At 38.9% G+C, this 27151-nt stretch overlaps 1 protein-coding gene across 1 annotated transcript in view; it reads left to right on the top strand.

Moving 5' to 3' along the window:
• Window positions 1–27151, top strand: part of Abca13 (ATP-binding cassette, sub-family A (ABC1), member 13) — a 394418-nt gene that overhangs the window by 4906 nt on the left and 362361 nt on the right. Inside the window, exons 2-3 of the mRNA XM_013024383.1 lie at window positions 19692–19785; window positions 20371–20494. Coding sequence (XP_012879837.1) covers window positions 19692–19785; window positions 20371–20494 — 218 coding nt within the window. The remainder of the gene's footprint in view (window positions 1–19691; window positions 19786–20370; window positions 20495–27151) is intronic.

Raw genomic sequence — 27151 nt, 5'->3', positions numbered from 1 at the left:
TCCCTCCCTCTCTCTCTCCCTCCCTCCCTCTCTCCCTCCCTCCTTCCCTCTCTTCCTTTCTTTCTTCCTTCCTTCTTTCTTCCTTCTTTCCTCTCTTCCTTTCTTCCTCTCTTCCTTTTTTTCCTTCTTTCCCCTTTTCCTTTCTGTTCTTCCTCTGTCTTTCCCCTCCTTTTCCTTCCTCCCTTCTTTCCTTTCTTAAATTCAGAGCCTTGAGCATGCTAGATAAGCACTATACCAATTGAGCAACATATCCAGTAATTTAGTTTATATTTTGTTTTTAAGATAAGGCCTTTCTAACTTTTCCAGGGTGGCCTTAAACTCTTGAACCCGTTTCTACCTTTTGGGTAGCTGAGATTACAGAGGTATATCGCCATACTGGGTGAAGGGACAAATTTTCAAACTGAAGAGGTTCTAGTCCTTCAAACCTCTGGTAGTTGGTGTGTGTATGTGTGTGTGTGTGTGTGTGTGTGTGTGTGTTTCTTTAAAATAATAAAAAATTACTTTGCAAACAACATGCTAATAACAATTGCTATATTTTTCTGAAATTGCAAAAATTACAGATAAGCAGTCCCAAAAGTAAAGTAGCTTTTACTTCTGGATATTTTTTTGTTGATTCTTTTTTCAGTCACATGTCACAGCTCATCAGTTAGTTGCTGTTGCTTTTACTAAGGCCAGTTACCTGGAGTCAGGAGGTCAAAGGTCAGGTACCTGATTTCATAGTCAGTTTGGGAAAATTGTTTTGAACCATCCTGAAAGACAGTTTCCAACAAGTTGATACAGTTGTTCTGTAATAAAAGAAAGAAAGAAAAAATAATGTTATATTAGGAAAAAAACATTAAAAGTTCAAGTGTTCAAACTAGATTTATATTAGTAGAAGTTATTTTATTTATAAAGCCTATTTAGCTTTATGGATAAAAGCCATAAAGTGTCACTGACCCTTAAGGTTATTGAGCCTTAAGGTTAAAACAAGTGGCTGAGACAGTAATAATAATAGTAATAATTTTTCATTTAGTCTCCAACAAGCAAATGAGACAATATAAAATAATAATAATAATAATAATACTTTTAAATTTGGAGTCCTGCTTATACCCTGTTGGCTAGTAAGTGATTTACCTTCAAAAGAGTTTTTCTCAAAGTGACTACTTTTAAGAATCACCTTGAAAGGCAGTTGGGGTGTACCTGTAACTATACAAGGTGAGAGTATGAGTCTGCTCAAGCTGCTGTAGCAAAATACCTCACACAAAGTGACTTAAACACCAGAAATAAATGATCTCACAGTTCTCTCTAGATGTTCCTAGTAAAAGTGCTGCCAAGGACAGTTCCCCTGAATGCTGGTGTAGAGGTGGTCACCTTCCCTCTGCATTTATCTGTACATCTATATTTCTCCTTGACTGGGAGTGTCATTTGGGATTAGGAACTACTCTACTCAAGTATGACCTCATCCTAAATAACTGTGTATGCAAAGACCCTGATTCCAAAGAGGATTATATTGTGATGCTGGTGTGAACATGTCACAGTTTGAGTTTTAGGGGGTGAAAATGCCGCTTATTTTGTCCAACCTAGTTGGATCTATGTTAACACTATTCTACTTTAGAAGACAAACTCATACCTTATATAGGCTCATGACATTTATTTATTTTATTATTATCATTATTTTTTTCTGTGCCAGTCCTGGGGCTTGAACTCAGGTCCTGGGCTCCATCCCTGACCTTCTAGAGCTCTACTACTTGATCCATAATTGCTTTTCAGCTTATTGGTAACTTAGTGGAGATAAGAGTCTCACAGACTTTCCTGCCAGAGTTGGCTTCAAACTGTGATCCTCAGCTCTGAACTTTCCCAGTAGCTAGGATTACAGGTTTGAGGCATTGGTGCCCAGCTAGCTTGTGACTTTAACACAGCTTGGACTTCAGGTGCAATCCTGTAGGGATTACTTAAGCCCAAAGGTCAAAGGAAAGACCTTCATCTGAATGCAGCCTCCTTAATTACATACTTAAAACCACCACTCAGCGTGGAGCAAAGTATGATACCCTTTCCCTCCCAGTAAGGGAGACTCAGCTGAAGCTTCAAAGCTTCTCAAGAGACTAGTATTGCTGAGTGTCCTTATGGCTCTGGCTTCTGCTAACTCCTAGATGACAGTTTTTGAGACGCATAGCTAGAACTTGTGTAGGAGCAGTTCATGTCTCTGGTTGAATGTCTTCGAGTGCACAGACTAGACAATGATACTGAACCCGTGGCATGATGGATCCCCTGTGTGCATGCACACTGGTTGCCCTCAACTGCTCTCTCTACCAGAGTCTCAAGACTTCAGTTGGCTTCAGTTGCTCACTGAATATTCTCATGGATGGGACCTAATCATGTGACTCAGATGCATGGTTCTGCTCAGATTCTTCTGGTGTTATGCCCAGCACAGGTTATAGGACTTGGTAGAGGCATTGTTTGGAGCTGGCCCTTACTTATCCCAAAATGATCATTATGGTAGTAGCCAGCCCTATCCTCTTTAGCATGCTAATACTTAACAGAGGCCATACACAGGCATTGTGTTTCCATGCCCTAGACTTAGGTCATCCTTCCTGACTGTCTGGTCAGAAGTAGGGCCTGTGGGGGCACTGGTAAGAAGTAAGTCGATGATCATTGAGTCTCTAATCTGCTTCTCACCAGCTGATCCCACCTAGAAGAGCTCCATATATACATTCACACAGCTGCAGACCCAGGCAGGGCTGAACGAGGTCAGAAGAGAGGCAAAGAGGTCCTCAGGACAGTATGGGAAGCTTTGAGCTATTCTCAGTGTTCCCTGCAGTTATGTGGAAATTGTTCCTTTCCCATGACTGGACAACCTTTATAAGTCTCTCCAATGCTCCCTTCCTCTCTCTGATTGGAGTCATAGTCTACCTCAGGTGTTCATAGCCTTAGAATAACCTGAAGTTCTGCCAGATAGCTCTCTAATATCATTGGAAATAATCTAGCTTCCAGTTGCATACATAAGAAGAACAAGTTGTCAATGTTTTACCATAAAGATTGGAGTCTATGAGGTTCTGTGGGTGTAACAGGGCTGCCCTCACTGCCAGGACTCACCTGGTTTCTGGGAAGGAAATTGCCACATAAGGCTACTACAGGTCACTTGGATATGTTTCAGTTTACCCAGAACAGTGATCTAGGAAAAGGGGGTTCAGAAAACTACTTACTGTCAAGTAAACATGTTTTTGTGTCTTGGGTTCCTGGGGCTGGCCTGTGGTAAGCTGTTTGGGGTTTGTTTGCTTTGTTACCATTCATAATCGAGGTATCAAAGTGCCTTTTCAATTCTGATTGATCTTAATTTGCTTCTAATCCTTTAATGTTAGCTTTGTTTACCTCCCACTCTCTTTCTCTCTCTCTCTCTTTCAAAGCACAAGTGATTATACAAACTACCAGACCTGAAAACAACTCTGAAAGCTAGTGAGGGAGCTCCTGTGCACAGAAAGTTTTATTCAGACTTTTCATTCAGCTGGTAACATCCCTTGTGCCCTGTCATGATCTGCTGGACCTGAATGAAAGAATGGCCACTCTTCCAAAGGGATACGGGAAAAAAAAAAAAAAGACTGAATTTCCAAAACAAAGCATGAGGATTTCTCATTTCCCTCTTTGATTTGCCAGGGTGAAAAGAAAATAACTCTTGATGCTTGCTCTTGCTGGGAATTAAAAAAAAGATTTAGATCTGTAAGATTTTACTTAGGATGACATGATAATTATATTCAGCTTCTGTGAAACACAGAAGACAATAGACTTCTGCTTCTTCCTTACTTTCCTACGTGGACATTTGTGTCATGACGAATAGGTGGAGTTTCTTGTTATACTCATTTACTTTGGACCAGATAGATCTAGATGCTTTTGATGACAAGCAAAGTTAAACACACGCGCGCGCGTGCACACACACACACACACACACACACATGCTCACGCGCGCGCGCTCACGCATGCACCCATGAATACACATGCTCACACATAGTTGCTCATATGCACAATAACTCAAGAGATCTGAGGCAAAGGCAAGGGCAACACTTGCATTTATTTCTTTAAGACAGTATTGGAGGTGCTGGGGAGGTGGCTCAGTGGTAGAGTACTTGCCTTGCATGCATGAGGCCCTGAGTTCAATTCCTCAGCACCACATAAGCAGAAAAAGCCAGAAGTGGCGCTGTGTCTCAAATGGTAGAGCCCTAGCTTTGAGCTGAAGAGCTGAAGGACAGTGCCCAGGCTCAGAGTTCAGGCCTCAGGACTGGCAAAAAAAAAAAAAGAAAAAGAAAAAGACTGTATTGGAGTTTGAGGCTGTTTATGGGGGAACCGATCAGAATGAACATATATTTGAAGCTGTAAAGTTCATTTCCAAGATACTGTCCTGTGGGTATTTTTGTTGCAATGGGCCATCCTTGTTTCAGCATTTTGTTCTTCCCCTTCTCATCCCCAGATTAGACATATGTATATACAAGATGCAGGCTATCAAAATTGAGCAGTGAGGGGGAAGGAGGGAGTTAGAAGTGCGGGAGGTGGGGGAGGGAAGGGATAGTGGGACAACAACAAGGAAGGGAAGGGGTAACAATGATCAATAAGCAATGTACTCATTGCCTTACTCATGTAACTGTAATGCCTCTGTACAACATCTTAATAAAATAAAATAAAAAAGAAACACATATTTGATTTGCCATTTGTGGACTGTGGAGTCTTGTTTCAAAAAAACTTGTCTCAGGTGAGTGTTGAATTTCGCACTCTGTGTGGCTTCTTTCTCATCCATATCCCCCATGCATGCATTTTCTTATCTGGCTCTCTCCTGAGGGCTGGGCCAGAGGTCCCTCTGAGGGATGGCTCCTGTGTGGGCCTGGCCAGCTTGGGTTGTCTCCTAGCAGGCAATTGGAGCTCTTTTCAAACAGGATCTTTGGTATCTTTTTCTTGGTTTGCAAAAGCTTTTCTAGAGAGGAGTGGATTTTGGATCTTGGTGGAGTTATTTTTGGAAGCCTTTAGGTCCTAGCTGCAAAGCAGGGAGGGAGATGGCCTCTAACTCCAGGCACTATCTACTCTTTCCTAGCTTGTTTGAACACTAGACTGTCATTTCTGGAATACTTACACAAACAGGCCCTCAAAATACTTCTGGGAAAGTCCTTCTTCTGAGAGGTTGGCATCCAGAAAGGGGAATGCCCACAAGACAATAGAATTTCACGCTTCCTGCAAAGCTCTTTGTTTCCAATGACCAAGGGAAACAAACTAATTACATGCTTTGTTCAGCTTCGCTGATATCCTAAACTTCTTATGATGTTTTTATCCTCTCACAGCCAGTGAAATCTTGTGTCTAGCTTCTTCCCCTGCAGGTCGCTTTTCCTTTCTTCATTCATTTACAAATCCATTTTTTTTATACCACATTTCATTCTTTTGTGGTTTTCAATTGCAACCCAAACCACTTGCGGCATGAATCGCTTGGAGGAATTAAAAATGGATTTATTTATTTATTTTATAGGCCTGAGCATCTATCAAGGCTTCACAACAAATTAGTTCAAGGGCACTGGAGAAAATAATTATGTTCAGGGTTTCCAAGGAGATCATAATGGCATAATATGAGCCATCTCACTAGCTCAAACTACTGAGGATTATGTATGGGATAAGCATGTGTTTATATTATGTAAGAAAACTACCAGAGACTGTATCCTGAGAGGGCCTTCATTCAGGCTGTGTGTGTATGATCTCATTTCCCAACTACAGGATGTATACAGTGCATTTGAAATGCTTGGGACTAAAAATGTTTTAGATTTCAGATTTATTCCTTGGAGCATTTTCTATACAGAATGAGATAGATCCCTTGGGAATGGAACTCAAGTCTAATAATAAAAACTCCATTTATGTGTCATACTTTTTTGGTTTCATACTTATTATATACACAACCTGAAGGGAATTTTGTATGATTTTGCATTTTAGTAATTTAGTAATTTTGTGTGAAATTTTCTGCCTGTCACCTGATATTAGTAATCAAAAGTTTGGATCTGAAAGCATGTCAGTTCAGGTTGTCTACCTTGTACATCTGTTCTATCCTCTTATAGGCAGGGTCTTCAGGCTTTGTCACAGTGACATACATGCTGGCCACTTCCTAATGGGTCTATGAGCACATACAATTACAATTATAACTCTGCTATTCCAGAGTTTTTTGATCTTTGCTCTATTGATGGATTTTGCATGCTTCTGGTATTTTTTTGTTATATTCACTACCAATCTAAATAAATCAGCATGGCCTTAACCTACTGTCTCCTTGTTGAGCCATTGGTTCATAGAATTTGTGCACTCCAGCTTACTTACAAATATTGTAAAATTGTATACCCAAACTGCTGTTAGTAGACAGGCTCCTCCCTACGTAGTGTTTGTTGTTTTTATATTTCCCCAGCCCAGAGGGTGTACAACACAATTTTTCTGAGCAGAACTGAAATTTAGCAGCACTTTGTGTTTATGAATAGTCATCTCTGTTGTCTGCATTCAGTCACACCATCTTCTCATTGTTTTATGAGCATTTCTACTTATTCTAGATACTACATATCTAGATAGACATATAGATTGAAGTCACTTAATCAATCTGTAGTTGTTGTATCATCTTTCTACTTTTCAAGTAGCTTTGCTGAAGCATAGGGACTTGGAACTGTATTGGGTATAATTTTTTTCTTTATATTGAAAGGTTTTGTGTTTTCTGTAAGACATAAAACATAAAAATGAAATCTTGTGTTTAATCTGAATATTTTGCAGTTTTTGTTTTTTATATGCAATAGAAATTAAATTAATTAAATTAAATTTAATTAAATTTAATTTAATTAATTTAATTTAATGTTATCATAAAGGTGATGTACAGAGGGGTTGCAGTTACATAAGTCAGATAAAGAGTGCTTTTCTTTTTGAACCATGTCGCTCCTTTCCTCACTCTTTCACAGTTTTTCCCTCCTGTCCCCACCCACAAGTTGTATAGTTCATTTTTAACATAGTGAGTATCACTGTAAGTGAGGTAAGACAGATCCAAAGAAACATAGGTTGCAGTTTCCCTCATTTGTGGTAACTAGAATGTGCCTATAAGTAAACACATTGGATAGTAAAAAGTATATACTGGGGGCTGGGAAGGTGGCTCAGTGGTAGAGTGCTTTGCCTTGCATGCATGAGGCCCTGGGTTTAATTCCTCAGCACCACATAAGCAGAAAAATAAAAAAAGCTGGAAGTGGTGCTATGGCTCAAGTGGTAGAGTGCTAGCCTTGAGCTGAAGAGCTGAGGGATAGTGCCCAGGTCCAGAGTTCAGGCCCCATGACTGGACCAAAAAAAAAAATATATATATATACACACTGGGACATGATAAATTATACAGGTCTCTGGACATTCTCACAGAGTGAGACCAAAGGAGGATATCCTTAGGAAAGGATCACAAAGGTACAAGAGCTATGTGCATCTGATCACATCTGAGCTTCTTTGCTTAAGGCTAGCACTTCACCACTTGAGTCATAGTTCCACTTCTGGATTTTTGGTGGGTATTAGAGATAAGAATCTCAAGAACTTCCTGTCCCTGACTGTCTTTGAATTTGGATTTCAGTCCTGAGTAGCTAGGATTATAGACATCAGCCACTAGTGCCCAGCTGATTTAGAGTTTTATATTACCTGCTGACAGGCATCTAATACTTCCCTCTTCCCAATCACACTTCTTACAAACCAATTATGTGGACAATTTGTTGAACAGCAAGTTCTTCTTCCATTGATCTGTTTACTTTTCAAATATATCAGGGTCCATAAAGCCACTGGTGTCAATTATTCTGGACACTTTATGCTTCAAAATATGAAATAGTAACATCTTGTTAAATATGACAACATCTGGGCACAGTGGCTCAAATCTACAAGGTATTTGGAAGGCGGAGATTGGGAAATCATAGCTCATATCATGGGGCCAAAAGAAGTTCTTGAGCTTCCATCTGAATCTATAACTCAGTTTGGTAGTGCATGCCAATAAGCTCAAAGAAAGGGAAATGCAAACTTGGACACAATGATGTGTGCTTGTCATTTCTAGTGACTTGAAGAAGCACAAATAGGAGGAGTATAGACCTGCTCAGCCATAAAGTCAAAACTTACCTCCCAAACTACCAACATAAAAACAGATGGGGCATGGCTCAAGTGGTACTTTGCCTGTGGAGCAAATACAATTTCCTGAGTCAATCCCTACTATGGCAAAAAGAAAAAGAAAAGTATGACAATAGTCCCCTCCAAAAAAAACCCCTACCATTGGGAATTCCATTGCAACTCATCAAGTAGTGTGAATTACAGATTGCCATTGAATCTATATATCAATTTAATTAGAACTGACATCTTTGTGATGGCAAAACTTCTTTTTTTTTTTGGTCCAATCCTGGGGCTTGAACTCTGGGCCTGGGCACTGTCCCTCAGCTTTTCAGATCAAGGCTAGCGCTCTATCACTTGAGCCACAGCACCACTTCCGGCTTTTTTCTTTTTGCTTATGTGGTGCTGAGGAATCAAACCCAGGGTCTCAGGCATGCAAGGCAAGCGCTCTACCACTAAGCCAACTTCCCAGCCCCATGGCAAAACTTCTTATGCATTAACATTGATCATCTGTTCTTTTATCTAGATTCTCTGATGTCTTTCAGTAAAATTTCTTAATTTTTTTCATGTAGTAATTGCACATAGTTTAGATTTTAAGATATTAATCCCTAAATATTTCAGTTTCATACTTCTAATTGATCAGCAACAATAACTTATGTTATATTTGTTAGATCTTATTTTAAAATAAATGATTCTTGCCAAGCATTGGTGGCTCAGACCTGTAATCCTAGCTACTCAGAAGGTTGAAATCTGAAGATCACCATTCAAAGCCAGACTATGGAGGCAAGTCCATGATACTTTTATCTCCAATTAACCATCAAAAAGCTGGAAGTGAGGCTGTAGCTACAGTTTTAGAGTGCTAGCCATGAGCAAAGAAGCTCAGGGATAGCAATCAGGCCCTGACTTCAAGCCCCAGGACTGGCACCAAAAGTATAAATAAATAAAAGTAAGTGTAACTAGCTGTTTCAGACAATCATTGTGAGACAATTATTTTTGTTCTCACTTAAAATTAATTTTGGAATTTTAGTCCTCTATCAGTTGGTGTTTTATTAAGTATACTCTTGCATAAATGATTAAGTCTTTCCATATTTCAATAATTTTATGTGGTGATTCTCTTTGATGCTATTAATATTGTCTAGCCTTAATATTAACATTACTAACTTGTTTAATATTCACCTAGTATGTACAGACATTTTGTATTTTTAGTTTTATCCATTCTAAATAATACATACCTCTTCCTTTTAAAAGTATCTTTTCAAGTAGTTTACTCCAAGTACTGTTTGGAATCAAATCAAAATGTTTTAAAGTTTCTTTGATGTAGGTCTACTATAGGATCATCTTCTAATTGTCTTCAACTCTCATTCTTGAGAGCTAAACCTTTGGGAGTATAAATTCTAGATTCACAGATTTTTCTCTTAATAATATACAGTATTCATTTATTTATTTATTGGTATCTTTCTGTTATGAGTTGTTGATATTTATATCCATTCTTTTGAAGCAGTGTTTTTATTTCTTGAGATGCTATTGAAATCTCCTTGGTTTTGTTGTGTTCAAGGTTTATTACACCTTGTTTTAGTGTGGATTCTGGTAATGATGTGTTTTCTTTTTTCATAGATGTGTGTCTTTCTTATGCTTAGGAAAGTTCTTAGCCATACGTTTAAAAATATAACCTGTTGTTTTCACATATATGTTGAATATTTTGTCTGCATTTGCCACTTTCTCTACTTGTTAACCTCTGACCTCTCTCCTCCCTCCCATATACCACAAATTCCAGTTTCCTGGTGTTCATTTTGTTAAACTGAAGTAGTTGTTCAAAGGAATTATACTATTAGACTCCTTCCCTCCACATACCAAGCTTTAGTTAATAGGTTTGTGTACCTATGCATACCTCTATCTATCTATCTATCTATCTATCTATCTATCTATCTATGTTTAGATTTAACTTTCACATATAAGAGAAAACGTGTCCTTTTGTCTATCCATTTCTCTGCAAATGACATAATATCTCTCTTTCTGATGGATAAGTAAAATTCCATTATATATGTATGTGTGTGTGTGTGTGTGTGTGTGTGTGTATGTGAGAGAGAGAGAGAGAGAGAGAGAGAGAGAGAGAGAGAGAGAGGTGTAACAGGAAAATTGAGCAGCTGGGCGGGGTTGGGAAAGATGAGGGAGAATGTTGGAATAGGTGATATTGATCAAGATGCATTGTACTCATAAACTGACATATTGAATTGAACCCCTTTGTACAATTGCTTAAAGACAATAAGAGTTAAAAATGAATAAAACATAACCTTTTGTATTTTTCTTCTATACCATCAAATGGAATTGTTCTCTGCTCTAATATCTTGTATCTGAAGATTTTCCTTAAAGATTCAGCTCATGACTTTAAAATAAATATTTTTGTTAACTCCCTTCCTCTTAGGTTTTCAGACATTTCTTTTTATTTTTATTTTTTGTGAGCCACCAAGGCAAATGTTGCTTTACTTAGCATATTACTGACAACAGAAGTAACATTACTAGATTTTGTATTCTGGTATATTTAAGAAGATTTCATTGCTAAGATTTTCCCCAAAAGTTCAGGATTCATGAGTAATATATTATTTTTGTCACTGAGAATATATGTTGGGTTGTTTAATTGCAATTTCAGTTAAATATCTATCTATATAAACGTGTGTGAGAGAGCCTCCCAAACTCCCCAAACTGAGTTGTGAGACCTGAGGATGGAATGCCTCCTCCCAACATGAACTGTCAGAATGCTGAGTTGTTTTTTTTTTTTTGGTCCGGTCGTGGGGCCTGAACTCTGGCTCTGGGCACTGTCCTTCAGCTCTTCAGCTCAAGGCTAGCGCTCTACCACTTGTGCCACAGCTCCACTTTTGGCTTTTTTCTTTTTGCTTATGTAGTGCTGAGGAATCAAACCCAGGGCCTCATGCATGCAAGACAAGCACTCTACCACTGAGCAACCTTCCCAGCCCCAGAATGCTGAGTTTTTTGAAAAGGTCAATCAGTTCTAGCTTGAAGGGAATTCAGATTTCTATCCTGAGTGTATGCTATTTCCATATCAAACTTTCTGGGAACTTGGGGGATAGACAAGAATCTATGCTAACTGTAAGTCATTTACTGCTTACACCTGCTTCTTAAGCTTTAAGATAAACTTCTTTATAAGTAATTCATCACTTGAGTAAGAATATACCATGATTGGTGCTTGTGACTTCAAAGAAATTGTGACTTCAACAAGGCTATACTAAAGTTACCAGCACAACTATGTTTATAGCAGCATTATTTATCATAGCTAAGATATGGAACCAACTCAGATGCCCCTCAGTAGATGAATGGATCAAGAAAATGTGATACACACACACACACACACACACACAATGGAAGTCTATGCCTCCATCAGAAAGGATGGCATTGCCCCATTTGTTAGGAAATGGAAAGACTTGGAAAAAGTTATATTAAGTAAAGTAAGCCAAGCCCAAAGAAACATAGGTCCCATGGCTTCCCTTATTTTCAATAGTTAGTATATGTCTAGGACAAGCAGAAGAGGTCAAAAGCTATGTACATATGGCCATATAAGATGATGCTAAGCAAAATGAACCCCAAGATAGGGACACAAGTGGTTTTATCTTTCTTGCTATTGTTTTTAATGTCCTTATAATGTGCTATGTGATTTTTTTTGTTTCTTTTGTATGTTCTTCCCCCATGGTATAGCCCTATTTTCACTGTATTTGATTCCTTTGCCCTGCATCTTGTATATACATTATTCTAATTTGGGGAGGGGAAGGGAAATAACAAAATGCTGAAATAAGGATACAGGATGACCCATTGTAACAATGAGATGTACAAGACACTATGTTGAAAATGAACTTTACAACTTCGGGGGTGGGGAGTGAAGGGTGAGGAGTTGGGGAGGTAGGGTGAGAAGGGATGGTAGGGGAAAAACAAAAGAGGAGGTAACAATGCTCCATAGGAAATGTACTCATTACCTTACTCATATCTTTACAATAAAAAATATATACTAAAAACCCCACAAAATTGTGACTTCACTTTCTGCATGTATGTCATGTACCCTACTCAATAAATACATTGTAAAATGGACCTGGGGGGTGTGAAGCTGGAGGAAGATTTCAGGCCCCTGGTGCCCCAAACCTCAGTTCCACAGTCTGGTGTCCATTATTGTCTTGTCCCTTGTTGCCTGCAGGGTGCAACAGTGTGTGTATGTGTGTGTGTGTGTGTAATATATATGTCTATATATGCATTTTTGTTTAGATGTATATTTAAAATCAAGCTTGCTTTCTCTTTGCATTGTGAATATTGATACATACATTGGACAATAATGTTTCAGGGTACTTATTTTTTTCCTGCCACTTATTAATAAATTTCTTTTCTTTTTTTCCCTATAATTTTCTTCCTTTATCTTTGAAGATCAATAGCTTCAAGATCATTAGCCATAGTTCAAATGTTGCTTATTTTGCCTGAAATGTATTTGTTCACTCTTTAGATAAAATCTTCTCTATCAAACCTTGTGGTATTTATTCAAGCATCTTTAATTCCGTTTTTCCTGAGTGACTACTTTATAGTCTTTATATTGCATATTCTTTTTTTTCAGACCTATGATGTTTTCTTTTCTATTTTTTGCCTTTAAAATGTTTATAAGTGCCTGTAATCCTAACTACGTAGGAAGCTGAAATCTGAGGATTGTGGTTTGAAGCCAACCTGAGGAGGAAATTTTATTAGGCTCTTAATCACAGAAAAGGTGGAAGTAGAGCTGTGGCTCAAGTGATAGAGTACTAGCCTTGAGCAAAATAAGTCAGTGACTGTGCCCAAGGTCTGGGTTCAAGCCTTAGGACCAGCACACACACATAAATATTTTAAAGTATCACTATTGTTATCTCCAATTTTGTCTATCACTATTGTTATCTCCAATTTTGTCTATCCTAGGAATCCAAATTTAACTTTCTATTCTCAGTTTGTTATTTTGAAATCAATAATAAGATCACAATGATGTATTTTGTTGTTTTTCTTTGGATCAGTAACCTTCCTTTTCATTTATTATTTTTGAGCTCTTGTTTTCTGAATATTTGTTTTTATTAAGGCACTCTTATTGTTGAAGTACTTGTGAATTCTTTATGCTGTTTGAGTTTCTTTTTGAGTCATTCTCTATGGGTTTCTTTTGATTGTATTTATTTGTCTCCCACTAGTGTGTTTTGATAGCTGCTGTGCTCTTTCTTTTAATATGACTCATATTTGGGCAGCTGACCCAATATAATATATTGACTCTTTTCAATAAGACTGATAGTCATTGGATCTCTTCTTCAAATTCTAGTGTACTCTCTGAGAGTATCCTGTGTTTTTCTAGTCTCTGTAGCAGAAGGCATAGTGGAGAAAGGTGGTAGAGTTTAATAGAGGAATTTATGAGATTAAATATAATTGTTTTGTTGTTGTTGTTGCTCATACTAGTATTTGAACTTAAAGCCTCCTGCTTGCCTCGCTTGCTTGCTCAGCTGTTACTCTAACACTTGAGCCACACTACTTGAGCCACAAACATTGGCTGTTTATTAGACTATGTTTATTAGACTAGTTGGGCTTTATACTCTATTGGAATTATTCTTAAACATTCTGTATTATATATACTCCATTTATTTAGGGAAATTTAGCTCCAACTCTTTATTCCTTTCATATTTTTATATGTAGTTGTGGAGTCATTTCCAACAGTGACATTGCTCATCTTTTTTTCTTCATTGGTCATTTCCCCAGAGCTTGCGTTAGAAGGAGGCAGGAAGACTGGTTTGGGGTGTTGATCTCTGAGTGTGGTATTGGAGAGAGCCACCAAGTTGTAAATGGTACTGGGTAGGCTTGTGAAGGTACTTTATAAGGTTCTTGAGAAGGTTGGCTTGTGTGATCTGCTCTGAAAAATTACTTCTTCCTTTCATCTTTGTATGCTTTCTTGCTTGTTTGTTTGGTTTTGTATCAGAAAAGACTTATTTTTGTTCCTCTCTCCTCTAACTTCTTTAGTCTGAGAGGAGAAAAAGTCGGTGAGGAAGTTAAATATATCCTTATACTTATGTGTGTTTATATGTAGTGTTTTGTTTTGTTTTTGCCTGTCCCTGGACTTTTTTTTTTCTCTAGGCTAGGGCTTTATCTTAAGAGTCACTGCAAGAGGTGTTGAAGGGATGTAAAGATAGAGTATAAACGAGGCCCTATCCTCTCTCCTGGTGGGACTGTTTCTCTTCCCTCCCCTTTGGGGTAGTCTCTGCAAGAAGAAAAGAGAGCGCTGTGGTTGTTAAGGCTTTATGAGGTGATTATTTGCCTCATGAGCAGAGCCTGTGGTGACTTCTACTCCTCATAGGTTTGGGGCCCTGTGGATGCAGCTTTTATGTTGGGCCCCATTTGGCACTAAGAAGCTGGCACTGGAGTGCTGGAAGTCAAGAAGAGAAAAACGCACTAAAGATCAACCAGAATGAATTCCCACTGAACAGAGTTGAGATCTGCAATGTTAAGCAAGGGTCAAGAATAATAATGACACATGAGAAGAAAGCCATGACACAAAAACAGAGGGAGGAAGAGAAGGCTCCTTTTTATATCTCTGTAGAGAAACTGAAGAAATGGCCTCATGAAAGGCAGTGATTCAGCAGCTTACAATAGATGGCTGACGGAGCAGAACTCAGTTTCTGATACTCTTCTCTTGAGGGGAGTAATTTCAAATTTGGGACAATGGAAGACTTTTTTTCCCCTGCTAGTGCTTTCAAAAAGGGCCAGTGACAAACCTGTAGATTGGAAAAAAAATAAAATAAAATAAAATAAATTATTGTTTTTTGGTTTAATTGGATTTTGATCTTTTGCTCCAAGATGCTCAGAGAAAATCTCTCAATGATAAGATAGAAAGAGTAAATTATTTCAGCAATATCACTTCTCTTTTGAAAGTAGAAATTTGGCATTGATTTTAAGACTAGACTGACAAATATTTGGAGCTTCAAAGTTGCCACTGACCAATTTGGCAGAATTCTTTCTTTCTTTCTTTCTTTTGTCTGTCATGGAGCTTGAACTCTGGGCCTGTGTGCTGTCCGTGAGCTCTTCAGCTCAAGACTAGCTCTCTATTACTTGAGCCATAGTGCTACTTTTGGTTTTCTGGTGCTTAATTGGAGATAAGAGTCTCATGGACTTTCCTGCCCAGGCTGGCTTTGAACCACGATCCTCAGATTTCAGCCTTCTGAGTAGCTAGGATTACAGGCGTGAGCCACCAGTGCCTGGCTAAGAGTTCTTTAATTATGTTGTCTTTACATAATAAAGATACTAAAATGCCAACTTAAAGTTAGAAACTTGATCAAATGAGAGAGGTAGTAAAACAGGGAATATAATGCTAGAAGATTAGAGACATGGTTTAGGATTAGAATATCTGCTTAGAAGTGTAAAGTCCTCAGTTCAAAGTCCAATACTGCCCCAAATATTCCCCCAGAAAAAAACAAAAGAAACAGAAAATATTAGAAACATCTAAGACTAGGAAAGGGCCAAATTCTTTAATTAAAAAAGCAGGACATAATGACTTACCAGGCAGATACCAGAAAAAGAACAGTTGAATAGAAACATAGGTGTCCAGGCTGGTGACTCACATCTGTAATCCTAAATTACTCAGGAGGTTGAGATCTAAGGATCAAGGTTTAAAGCCAGCCAAGGCAAAGAAGTCTATGAGACTCTTAACTCCAATTAGCCAGCAAAATGCCAGAAATGGAAGTGGGCTTAAATATTAGACTCACACATACCGAAGAGAGAGAGAGAGAGAGAGAGAGAGAAAACAAGCATGGGTGTCTGGAACAAAAGGATGTGAATAACTATACCATGCTTACAAAAAGCAATTGGTCCAAATATCAGTTTGATAAAGTTTAACAACTTAAAGTTTAATTTTTTTTTTTGATGCTGGTTCTGGGTCTAAGAACTCAGGCCTGGGCACTGTCCCTGAGATTTTTTTTCTCAGGGTTAGCACTCTACTATATGAGTCCCACTTCTGGAGTTTTATTTATTTTTTGCCAGTCCTGGGCTTGAACTCAGGGCCTTGGCGCTGTCCCTCAGCTTTTTTGTGTTTCAGGCTTGCACTCTACCATTTGAGCCACAGCTCTACTTTTGGCTTTTTGGTCATTAATCAGATATGAGTCTCAAGAATTTTCCAGCCCAGACTGGCTTCAAACTGATATCCTCATTTCTCAGCCTCCTGAATAGCTATATTACAAGCATAAGCCACCAGCAGCCAGCAAAGTTTGTTAATTTTAAGTGCTGTTGAGAGTATAGAGGAATAAATGATGATTGGCTTAGCTTGTATGAGGAAATTTTGATGTGTCTATCCAAACTAAAAGGCCAGATTAAATATCATATGCAGTTTTGTTTAGACTCCCCACTTAGTGATGTTTCCTTATAGATACACTTACAAAAGTGAGTCAAGCAAAACTATAAAACTGATAGCAAAGGCTTTCAAAACAAAGTAATGAAATTTCCATAACTGGGTGATTGGTTAAATAACTCTGCAGCAGGATGCTAAGTATAGTAGACTATCGAGTTAGTATAAAGTAGAATTGTTTAAATGAGGCAGATCTATAAGTGCTGATATGAGAAATTGTCTCTGAAAACACAGCACTTTTTAAATGAATTAAGAGAACTAAGATAATTTAATTTTTGGGAAAGTGGTTGTGTTCTTTGGTATTTTTTAAATTTCTTAATCTTATATGAACTTATGTATTTATCATAGCAAAAGTAATTACATGAGTGTTGGTTCTTGGAACAATTTTCTGTTTTCTTTGTAAATCCCTTTCTTAAAAAAATGTTATAATGTGGGGCTGGGAAGGTGGCTTGACTGCTTGCCTTCCATGCATGTGGCCATGGGTTTGATTCCTCAGCACCACATAAGCAGAAAAAGCCGAAAGTGGCCCTGTGGCTCAAGGGGTAGAGTGCTAGCCTTGAGCTGAAGAGCTGAGGGACAGCACCCAGGACTAGAGTACAGGCAAAAACATGACCGGCAAAAACAAAAAAAAAGTTATAATGTGCCATTAAAAATGGAAAAGAAAAAAATGGAAAAGAGCCAGGTACCAGTGGCTCATACCTATAATCCTAGCTAGCTAAGTGGTTGAAATCTTTGGATCACAGTTTGAAGCCAGCCTGGATAGGAAAGTTCATGAGACTCTTATCTCCAATTAACCACCAAAAAACTGGAAGTGGAGATGTGGCTCAAGTAGTAGAATTCTAGCCTTGAGCACAAAGGAGTTCAGGGACAGCACCTGGGCCCTGAGTTCAAGGAACCAGGACAGACACAGACACAGACATACATACATAGACACACAGGAAAAGAATAAAGCATAAACAACAAATTCATTTTTCTTAATTGTATCAAATGTTTCATGTTTTCTAGGCTGCATATTTTACTTTCAGTCAAAATTAATGATGGCATCTTCCCCCGTCACCTGCCTGTCCCAATCTTGCCATAAGTATATTAAATTTCTATAGAGAGTGACCTAACTGACTTAAACGGTAGCCTCTGGAGTGTCCTTGAGCTTTCTGGTTACAGTATGATCCCTTGGGCCAGAGGGTATCCTCCATTAGCCATTTCCCCCCACTATCAGCATGTGCTGTGTTGGGTTTCAGTGCTTGGTAAGAGAACTTTTTAATCATGGTGCATTTTCTGACACAAGGACTACTTCCTCAAGAATGATTTCAGGCAGGGTGGTATCGTTTCTTCTGTAATCACACTGGGGACTGAAATGCTCTTCCACCTGTGTGTGTTTTGGTGGTTTTGGGCCTCACACTCACCTAGTCACATTGAGATTTGCTCACTGCACTTCAGAGGCAAAGATGACAATGGAGGGCTATGGCAACCACAGCATAAGAAGACAAAGAAGCCGGAAGTCACTTTAGTTCAAAGCATTGTACAGTTCAAAACAGGCAGATAGCCACTTCAGTGTCAGACCGAGCATTCCTTCACTTGCTGATTTGTAGGCATTCTAAACAAATTTATCTAATGCATTACTTGTTTTGTACCTGGTTTTCTTATTTATTATTTATCAAATAATAGGGAATTAAGTTAATAAAGGAATATTATAAACGAGATTACAAGTGAAAAATGATGACAGTCTACATTCTATGATAGTTAAGGATTTTCTATTAAGGTTTCATTGATTATACTCTTTAGACAGTGTTTCTTCCCCAAATAAATTTGTGTCAATGTAAGTGCTCTTTCTTTTAACTTTGAAGATTCAGGATTAGAGCTATGGATAGGGCTTACTTGTTTACTATGTGTAAGGTCCTGGATTTGATCCTGAGCACCTCAGTAAGTAAATATCAAACAGGCAAATAAGTAATGAATTTTAAAAGAGAAAAAAATAAAACTCAATTTACACAAATTGTTGCATATCTTTGGGATAACTTTTTTTAAAATATTTAGATTAACTTTTAATAAAGTTATGAAACTTTAAAAGTATTTTAAAAGGGATCTTCTTTTTTATTTTTATTTTATTTTATTTTATTTGTGAAGATACTGTACAGAGGAGTTACAATTACATGGGCAGGATAATGCGTACATTTCTTACCAAGCATTGCAGCCTCCTCCTTTTGTTTACCCTTCACATCCCTTCCCAGCCTCCCCCCTCCCCCCAATCCCAATCTTTCTCCTTCCCCCCCTTCCCCCCCACACCAACGTTGTAAAGCTCGTTTTTGACATGACAACTTATACTTCTCATTGTTGCAACAGGTCCACCTGTATCTTTAAACAACTGGTTTTTCCCCATCTCCTCCTCAAGTTATACTGACATCAAATATAGTGAAAGCAGGGGTTATACTGTGGGGGAGGGACATACAAAGCAACAAAGAGATAATCTTATAAATGCATTAGAAACACATGCATGAAAGAAAAAAACATTAAGATACATATCTAAGGGTTCATTTTCCTGACATCATGGGATAACTTTTTTGAAGGGCTTGTTTCAGGAGATTTTACTCCAATAATCATAGCTATAGGAATTGATTCCCAACCTCAATGAATTGATTAAAAAATTATGTAAACACCACATACATTCCCTGCTAGAAGCTTGGGTATATACCATGTTGGCCTGTTCACTGGGTAGTAATGTTTTGTCATCATTGAGGTGATAGCTGTGGTTGTCATGTGACAATTCTGAGGAATACTTGGGAAGTGAATGTCAGTGAGAAGTGGATGAAAGTGGATGGAAAATATGGGAATGTCAAATGAGTTAGAAACAGAAAAATAGTTGATTTGTTAAGTGTAGAATTTAGGGGAAAATTCTTTCTTTCACTTCTGTAATGTCATCAGTTCTGCATTCAAGAAAAAAAAGAGAGGAGCAAATGGCAGGGCTAGCAGAAGGAGGCAAGCAGATGACCCAGTCATGGATCTGGGCATGGGGAGGGAGCTGAGACTTCTCAGCATCATCTCACTGGTTGTTCTGGGAAACACATAGGAGGGATAACAGTGACCTCCTCTACAGGAAGACTTGCCTGCCTTGTCCCCCGTCCTTCCAAAGATGGAAATATTAGAATACTTCACAAAAATTTATTGGTGTCTTCTTTCTTTTCTTAAAAATTATTGATTTGTTTTGAATGAATATCCACAGGTCCTGTCCCTTGCTGAGTTCTTCTGGCCATGCATTCTGTTCATGATTCTGGTGGTACTTCGGTTTCAAGAACCTCCCAGGCACAGAGACACTTGTAAGTCACTTGGAACACAGGGATCACACGCCTGTAGAGAAAAAAAAAATATAGCACTCTTCTTTGAGTAAAATGAATGGACAGGATTCCATTTGGCAATGGCAATATATCTGAGTTAAGTCCAATAAGAAGCTTTTTACATTCCCCCCCCCCCGCCCTTTAGGAATCGAAGTTGCACTGTATTTAAAACTTTTATCTAAACTTAAAACCTCCCAACTTTTTAAAAGAATCAGATGGGAACAAACACCTGTTTTCATTCTTCCCATTCATGGCTGATCTGCAGAGGGCTGGGTCAGGCATGGCGGTGTAATGGAGCAGTTGCCACTCTATGATCAGGGAAGCTAGACATATAGAAAGTTACTGCTACCATAGCCAGTCTTCCTGGAGGTGTGAGTGCAGTGCTGGGGAGGAGGGATAAAGCATAAAGGCTTGTGTTTGGGAATTGATTACTCAGATATCTTTTAAATTAATAACAGCATAAGTGATCCAAATAATTTGATATTACTCATTAAGGCTCTGTGCAGTAGGTATTCTCCTTCTGGTAGCAGGAGTATGAACTCATTTCTGCCTTCCATCCTTCACAAGGTTACCTGCAGCCACGGGACTTGCCCAACCAGGGTGTTCTGCCCTTTGTCCAAGGACTCCTTTGTAACACGGGGTCAAGCTGCAGGAACTTCAGCTTTGAAGATTCCATGGCTCACCACTTTCGGTAAGTGAAACCTAAACATCCTTTTCAGAAATCCTGGGGTGCTGGTGGTCAGAGCAAGACCCCTATTTTAGCAAAGCCTTAATAACTTGGATCAGCTCAGGGATCATGTACAAGAACTTGGATCCACAGAAAATCAGTTTTTATTCATCTCAGATGGAAATCCTATGTAGTGACTCCAATACTGGCCATCTCCGCAACGATGGCTTGCTCCTGTATTTGGAGCACCATAGAATTAACAGTGATGAGAGATTGCCATTTGCATTCAATAGCTTTTTTTATATTAACTTTTGACATCAGGATGACTTGCCTAGACATTTTTGTTGTCATATACTTATAATATGAATGTTTTGTGGGGGCTATCTACTGAGCTTTATCTTTTGTGCTATGAGTTGACCAGGATCCATTCCAGGTTGAAATAAAATATATCAGTCACTCTTTCTTCGCTATGCCTACCTGGACTTCGTGGTGGTTAAGGTTCCTTCTCTAGTTCTGTCTCTACTATGCTAAGGGTGTCCTTAGAATTAGTTGGTGAAAATGGAGAGGAATTGTTTCACAGAAGAAGTATCAGAAGGTTTAACATGGTAGTTCTGGAATGTTCTGTAAACTTCTACGTGTAGTTCAGAAGGGAAGAGAATTGATAGTTGATCATGATAGTTGAATTTATTAACTATTAATAATTCGAGTTTAGCTCTATCCACATTTTCTGGTATTAAACAATACTAGAAGAAATTTAAATATAAAGCTAATATTAAAATATAAGAAGTTTTTTTTCAACTTCAAGTTACAAGAAGAAAACACAAAGCTTCCAGATAATTGGAGCATAAGTAATATAATTTTTTTGTTTTTTTTGGGGGGTGGGGGTCCAGTCGTGGGGCTTGAACTCGGCCTGGGCGCTGTTCCTCAGCTCTTCAGCTCAAGGCTAGCACTCTACCACTGAGCCACCTTCCCAGCCCCAAGTAATATAATGTTTATAAGTGATCTTAGACTGTTTGGGCTACTTTAACAAAACATCATAAAGTAGATGGCTCTTTTTAAAAGTAAAATTTTATTGTGAAAATACTGTACAGAGGGGTTACAATTAAATGAGCAAGATAATGAGTACATTTCTTATCAAGCATTGCTGCCTCCTCCTTTGTTTTTCCCCTACCATCCCTTCCCTCCCATCTCCACAACTACACACATACACATACCAGCGGCTCATACCTGCAATCCTAACTACTAAGAATCTGAGATCTGAGGATCTCCACTGGAAGCCAGCCCAGGCAGGAAAGCCCATGGGACTCTTGTCTCCAGCTAATTACCATAAAGATAAATAAAAGATTTAAAAAGAAAAAGAGCCAGAGGTGGGGCTGTGGCTCAAGTGCTAGTCTTGAGCACAAAAGCTGAAGGACAGCACCCAGGCTTTGTATTCAAGCCCTAGGATTTGTGCATGCACGCATGTGTGCGCACGCACACACACACACACACACACGCACACACACACACACACACACACACACAGAAGAGGAGGAGAAGGAGGAGGAGGAGGAGGGAGGGGATAATAAACACTTATTTCTCACAGCTTTGGATACTGGGAAGTACATGTTTGGTGAGGGTTCATTGTGTTTAAATGGGCCTTCTAGCTGTGTCTTCAGAATAGGGCGGACTTGAAGGATCTCCCTGGGGTTTATTTAATGACAGCCTGAATCCTGTTCATAGTAACTACAGCTTCATGACCTAATCACCTCATGAGGGCACACTTCCTGATACCAACCCATGGAGAGAATATGCAGACTTTCAGGCCACAGTGGAGAGATGATACAAAAACAGAAGACAATCATTTGAAATAGTGGAAAATCATAATCCTGAATAGTTCCATGATGTGTGTGTGTGTGTGTGTGTGTGTGTGTGTTTCAAGACTGTGTCACTGGGAAGTGTTATAGGATATGAAGCTTTCTAGCATTTCATTTTAGGTCTTAACACCTGTGCCTTTTTCAGAATGGGAGACTTAGATGATGTTGAAGTAGAAGAAGGAAGCTTTGCAGTCAGGTGATCTTGGTTGTATTATCTTCTGGTTCTATGACTCTGTACAACTTAATCTAGGCCTCTGCCTCACAATGTTCTCACTTACCTGTCTCAAGTGAGACAAATATTAAAAATGAAATATGGAAAACATCTGATTAATGGTATAGAAAGCATTTGATTACTGATAGCTAAAACAAATTCTTTGGTACAAAAGGTATGCCTTATTGTAAGATTGTGTCTTGCTTTCATTTTTGTGTGTTTTCAGGCTGGCCTCAAACATGAGCTCTTCCTGCTTCTGCCTCCTGAGGATTATAGGCATGTGCCAGCCCATTTGACCATACATTGTGTTTGGACATTAGGGAGAAATTTTTTTTCTTTTGTCCTTCCTCTCAGTGGTCTTCATGTTAACCTTTATATACTAGTTTGTGAAAGTTCAGAGCTTATGATAGTTCTTCATAACCTGTTCTCATAATGATTGTTAGCTGAATAATTTCCCAGCATTTATCAGTCTTTGAGTTTGAGAATAAAGATTAAAATGACTCCCAGTGTCTAGTAGTACTCATATTCAGAGGTATGATAAAAAAGATGAAACACAAAGAAAGATAAGGAAATAGTGAAGAAATATAATGTCTAGTTTATCTCTGGCAATTTACAACCAAACATGTTTCCATATTGTTTCAAGGATGAATTCAAAGTTGAAACTCAAAGTCACAAGCAAATACTCACTTCTGATTTTTTTTTTGGTGTGGTAATTGTCTTAATTTAAAAATATTGAAAGACCAAGTACATTGTCTCATATCAATAATCCTAGCTACTTTGGAGGCAGACATCAGTAGGTCACTTTCAAAGCCATCCTATGAGGAAACATGTGTTATACTCCACTTCAACTGGACTCCTTGGCACATACCTGTCCTCCAAGCTACAAGAATAAATAGAAGAGATTGTGGTCCAGTCTAGCCTTGGCATAAACCAAAACTATCGCAAAATAACTAATTCAAAAGGGAATTGTGTACTGGCTCAAGTATAGAATGTCTCTCTAGCAAGCTTGAGTCCCTGAGTTCAAACCCGAGTGCCATAAAAATACAAATAACAAACAACAACAATAACAGACAAAAACCACCGGAAAACAAGTTGGGCATGGTTGATCACATCTGTAATACTAGATACTTGGGAAGAGGGGATTGGGAGGATCACAGATTGAGGCCAACCAACTAGGGCACAAAGTTCATGAGACCCTTCCCAACCAATAAAAGTGGGCACTGTGCTGTGTAATTGAACAAATAGGAAGATTGGATTCAGGCTATCCAGGGCTAGCCTAAATCTGATACCTAGCCAAAACATGAGACCCTATCCCATAAACTAATCAAGAAAAACTTAGGGGTATGGCTTAACTGGCAGAGTTCTGGCCTATCAAATAAAAACTTCATTACTGCAACAAGCAAATCCTAAAGACAAATGTTTTCATTTTAAGTCTAGTGAGACATTATTATGACCAACTTAGTTCATAAATTTCCATGACTTTTCTAAGCCCCCAGGGAAAGTTCCCTTTGGTAAGTTTAAGCCCTAGTGGTCATCTGATGTGGGCTACGCTTATGAAAATCAGCTTCCTCATTCCTCCCTTTGTTCTTTTGTTCCAACAAGAGGATTTCAGGGCAAAACCACAGAATCCTTACCAAGAGCAGATTAAGAGGATATTCCCACAGAAGGCTGTGATCACACAAATAGCTCCCAAGGAAGTTGAAAATGCTTTGCAATATACTTCTGTGCAAAGTGTGCTCCTCCCCTCTTCGCTCCCCACCTCTTTGCTGTCAGTCATCTTCAGAAAGCAGAGTTTGGTCCATAGTTGGGCCCTCTCATCTTACTGGGCTGTTTAGTTTTTCACTCTCAACTTCTCGAAATGTTCTTTCCAGAAATATGCCCAACTATTTCAACTGTTTTCATGACCTAATTGTCAATATTTTTCTTTTCCCCCAATCTCAAATATTCCAGATCTGTTGAGGATCATCTTTCCCACCTTGCTGCCTTCTCGAGTGCTATTTGTGATGTTTAACTTGATGATCACCTACTGTTGCCCGGGCTTTCAGCTTTTTAGTTTATTACTCAGTGGTTAGAGGGCCTTCTGAATGTGATAGTCTTTGTTTTATAATCTCCTTTGTCCAGAGTTGAGCTTCTTTTGGAGTAGTTGAATCCTCTTCCTTCAGCCAAGGAGATGTCATTCAACATAGGTATAATTTGAAGTTGGTGCTGTGGTTTGAACCCAAGACCTTGTCTTTGTTCAGCTTACTTATTCAGTTGGCACCCTACGATTCAAACTACACATCCAATCCTTCTTTCTGCAGATTATTTTGAAGATGGTGCCTCACAGAACTTTCTCATAAGGATGGCTTCCAAGAAAGATCCTTCAGATCTCAGCCTCCTGAGTAGCTATGATTACAGGCATGAGTCCCTTAATTCTTATTTATTTATTTTTTTGGTCTGAGTAAGTCTTGGATTGTGATCCTTCTAGTTATGCCTCCAACATGGCTGGAATGACTGGTGTGAACCTCCAATCTACTGTTGTTTGTTAATATGTGGTCTTGTTAATAGTTCTGTTGAGCTAGCCTTGAATGTTGATCCTCTAGTCAGATCTCTCCCTTCTAAGAAGCTGAGATCGTGTACCAGCCAAAGATTTTGTTTTAAAGACTGACACTGGAAGTAGAAGATTTCTTCCATGCTTGTGGATTCATTCCTACTCCTTGAGGCCCTTGAACAATGATCACCATTTATCCTCAATGTCTTTCCAGCCTTTCTCTGTTTATAGTCCCTGCCTGTCTCATAGTCAAGAATCTTTCTTCTATTGTATGCAGATAGTACTTCCTCAAGAAATAGTGCTCATACCATCCAGTAACTCCCTCAAGAAACAGTGGTCTCTGTTTGAAGAAAGCCAATTTTGAAAGGTCCTAGGGTTTATTCCCCAGTCTTTTAGTGACTTAGTGGAGGGCTTGGGAATTAATCCTTGCTAGACTTGTACTGAGCCCTGTAACCATGATGTATTATTTAATTTATTAGAGGCTTCCCTCATAAGCCCTTACACTGAGTTAAAGGTGGACATTTCAGGCTGAGAGCCCTGGCCAGTCTGGCTCTTGGTACAGTGCTCCCCTTAGACAGCTCCTGGTGGGCCTTGGTAGGAATGTGAGGTACAACCCAGCATTCCCAAGAGAATTATTTCCGCTTTTGGGGTCTGGTTGTGTCAGAAATAATCCTAACTCAGTAAGAACTTGTTCTATTTGTAAATGTAAAAATTGCTATACAAGGAATGGTAGGCTAACTGCAGTCTATGGTGGCCATAGTGCTAATGCATGTGGGCATTAGTTAAAATGTCACCACTGCCCTCCATTCCTATTCACAGAGAAATAGGTGTTGCCCCGTGAAGTGAACATCCTGGAGACTTCTCACTGTTTCTTAGTTCTTAGTTCCCTCATCTGAAAACTGAGGAGACAGCCTGGACAAGATTCCTAAAGCCTTTCCCAATTCCGGTATCCTCAGGTCCCTCTCTGGATTGCTTGGGTGTCTCTACTGTGACTATTTATTTATTTATTCATTTTTTTTTTGTGGACTGTGGCTTTGAAGGGTGATTTTTGGTGCTTGTCTGAGAGATTACACAGTGTAAACATTTTACCAGGGGAAATGTTTCACCTGCTCTTTTCCTCCAGTATGTTAATCTTCTGTGTCACACCTTCCATTTGCAAAGCTTTTCTACTTGGCAAGGTCAAGCATCACATGATAGAAGTCCCCATGAAGAACTGGACCCAGGGAAGAGGAAATTGTTCACTGATCTCTCTCTGATCCTATTGCAGGTTTGGGATTTCCCTGGTACATAAGAATTTGATCTCTTCCTCTTTCCTCAATCTCTTTCTTTCAGTACCTGCTCTTTTTTCTTTTCTTTTCTTTTTCTTTTTTCCAGGGCTGAAAACCGAACCCAGGGCCTTGTGAGAGCCGGGCGGGTGGGTGCCCTTCCGCTGGGCTAACCCCCAGCCCCTGCTCTTTTTTCTTTCTGTCTCTTTCCCATCTGTTTTATTTTTTCTCTGTCACTGTATTTCATACACATACACACATATACACAAAGACACCAACACACATACGTGTGTGTGCAGATGCATCAATGTTTTTTCTAATTGTGAAAATACCGTACAGAGTGGTTACAATTACATGGGCAAGATAATGAGTACATTTCTTGTCAAGCATTGTTGCCTCCTCCTTTGTTTCCCCTTCCCATCCCTTCCCATCTCCCCTCTCCCCCCGCCCTCCCTGCCCCCCCAGCAAAGTTGTAATGTTTGTTTTCGACATAAGGACTTGTACATCTCATTGTTGCAATGGGTCCACTTGTATCCCTATTTAAACGGTTTGTTTTTGCCCTTCCCCTCCACAAATTATACCAACATCAAATACAATGAAAGCAGGGTTATACTGTGGGGGAGGGACATACAAAGCAACAAAAAAATCATCTTATAAAAATGTTAGAAACAATCGCATGAAAGAAAAAAAACATTTGAATACTTATCTTAGGGTTCATTTCACCTAACATCAACTTATCTGACCTTTTCTGCTTGTCTCAGACATATACTAGTTATTGCAAATAAGGGAAACCATGGGACCTATGGTTCTTTGGGCCTG

Source organism: Dipodomys ordii, unplaced genomic scaffold, assembly GCF_000151885.1.
Source record: "Dipodomys ordii isolate 6190 unplaced genomic scaffold, Dord_2.0 Scaffold76, whole genome shotgun sequence".
In the NCBI taxonomy this organism is placed as follows: domain Eukaryota; kingdom Metazoa; phylum Chordata; class Mammalia; order Rodentia; family Heteromyidae; genus Dipodomys; species Dipodomys ordii.
Note: the sequence above shows the minus strand (reverse complement) of the source record. Positions and strands in the feature narration are given on the sequence as shown.